Source organism: Pterocles gutturalis, unplaced genomic scaffold (genome assembly GCF_000699245.1).
Source record: "Pterocles gutturalis isolate BGI_N339 unplaced genomic scaffold, ASM69924v1 scaffold12992, whole genome shotgun sequence".
In the NCBI taxonomy this organism is placed as follows: Eukaryota; Metazoa; Chordata; class Aves; order Pterocliformes; family Pteroclidae; genus Pterocles; species Pterocles gutturalis.
Genome location: NW_010112885.1, coordinates 1,229 through 2,931, shown reverse-complemented (window position 1 = coordinate 2,931; position 1,703 = coordinate 1,229). Strand labels below are relative to the sequence as shown.

At 61.3% G+C, this 1,703-nt stretch overlaps 1 protein-coding gene across 1 annotated transcript in view; it reads right to left on the bottom strand.

Moving 5' to 3' along the window:
* Positions 1-422: 422 nt before the first annotated feature.
* Positions 423-1,703, bottom strand: part of LOC104462331 (active breakpoint cluster region-related protein-like) — a gene marked incomplete at both ends in the record, with an annotated part of 2,504 nt that continues 1,223 nt past the window's right edge. Inside the window, 3 exon segments of the mRNA XM_010074241.1 lie at positions 423-554; positions 663-760; positions 1,087-1,161. Coding sequence (XP_010072543.1) covers positions 423-554; positions 663-760; positions 1,087-1,161 — 305 coding nt within the window.

Sequence of the window (1,703 nt, the reverse complement as noted above, 5' to 3'; positions counted from 1 at the left end):
GGGGTCTGCACACTCAGACCCCCCCCCAGGGTGGGTGCCAACCCCAAGGGACCGCAGCAGGGAGGGCAGCAGGACATGAACGCCCCCAGCCCAGCCACCCGCCTCTCCCAGCTCCCCGCTTGCCTTGACCTGGGGATTGGAGCTGGACACACGCCTGGGGGGTGCCCACTGGCTTTCCCACCTCCCCAGGACTCCCTCTTGCTTTGTCCCATGTTCTCCTGCAGCTGCTGCACCCCGGGACCATCACCCGCCTGCCTGATGCCTGCACACCCCGCTGCCCATGCCGCAGTCCCTCTGCTCCCAGAAGCGGAGCTGCCTGCCCGTGCTGCCGGACATCTCCCATCCCAGGCATCACCCCAGGGCAGGCGGCCCCAAGAGGTCCAACACTGGGTGAGAAGATGCCCCAAAGCCCCAGCGCGTACCTGGATCTGCCCCTTGCCCATGATCTTGTCCACGATTTCATTGTTGTCCTTGTTGAGCTTGGTCTTGTCGTAGCACTTCTCGTAGCAGAGGATGCGCAGGGACTGGGAGCCCTCCAGCTCGATCTCGAACTCCTGGGGACATGCAGGGAGGGTGGCTCAGCCCCAGAGCAGCTCCAAAATGGGTCTGGAAGGGAAAGCTGGGGGGCACAGTCCTCTCTCTGTGTCCCACCCTCCTCTCACCTCATTCCACTGCGGCTCGGTGGTGTCCCGAAAAACCCTGGTCTTGGCTTTGCTGACAAAGTAGCCGAAGGAATCCACCTCCAGCGTGCAGTAAAGGTCTGGGGGGGGCAGAGAACGCTCAGTGCCAGCAGGGAACATCCCCACCAGCTGCCAGGGGACTGTCCCCATGCTGGACCCCAGCTCCCCCATGGCACTGGCCCCCCTGAGCAGGACTGGGCGCCCACACTTACCCTGGTCTTGGCTTTGCTGACAAAGTAGCCGAAGGAATCCACCTCCAGCGTGCAGTAAAGGTCTGGGGGGGGCAGAGAACGCTCAGTGCCAGCAGGGAACATCCCCACCAGCTGCCAGGGGACTGTCCCCATGCTGGACCCCAGCTCCCCCATGGCACTGGCCCCCCTGAGCAGGACTGGGCGCCCACACTTACTGGCAGACTGCTTGAAGCCCTTGGCGGCGTGGACGATGACGTGCAGGAACCCGTAGAGCCCGGGGGACTCATTATCTGCCGCGGGGCCTGCGTCAGGGCTCAGCTGCCACTGCCCGCGCCCCAGGGACAACTGGCCGTCCCCATGCCATAGCCAGTGCTAGGTGCCTGCGGTGACACCCCAATGTCCCCAACCCCCCTGGAAAAGGACACGTATCCCCCACTGCTGATCATCCCTGCTGGACATCCCGAGCTCCGCTGCTCCTGGACAGCCCTGGGGAGGTCACCAAAGGGCTGGCTGGGTCTCACCCTGGGGACACCCTGGTCCTGCCCAGCCCTTGGGGGTGCTGGAGGGACCCCGAAGGCAGAGAAAGAAACCACAGCTTTCTATCTGCTCAGCACTTCTGGTTCTTCCTGCTTTCTATCGACAAAGTGATTTGACAAGTGTTAAAGAGATACAATGTTTTGAGAGATATTATTTATCAAATGTTGGCGTTGTTTGAGTGGCATCTGTCCTCCTGCCTTGCAGATAACTGCCCATTGGTTCTCTCTCCCCCTCACTCCACATAAGTTAATGTTAGGTTCGGGTTGATGGGATTTAAGAAACTTTTTACTGGAGG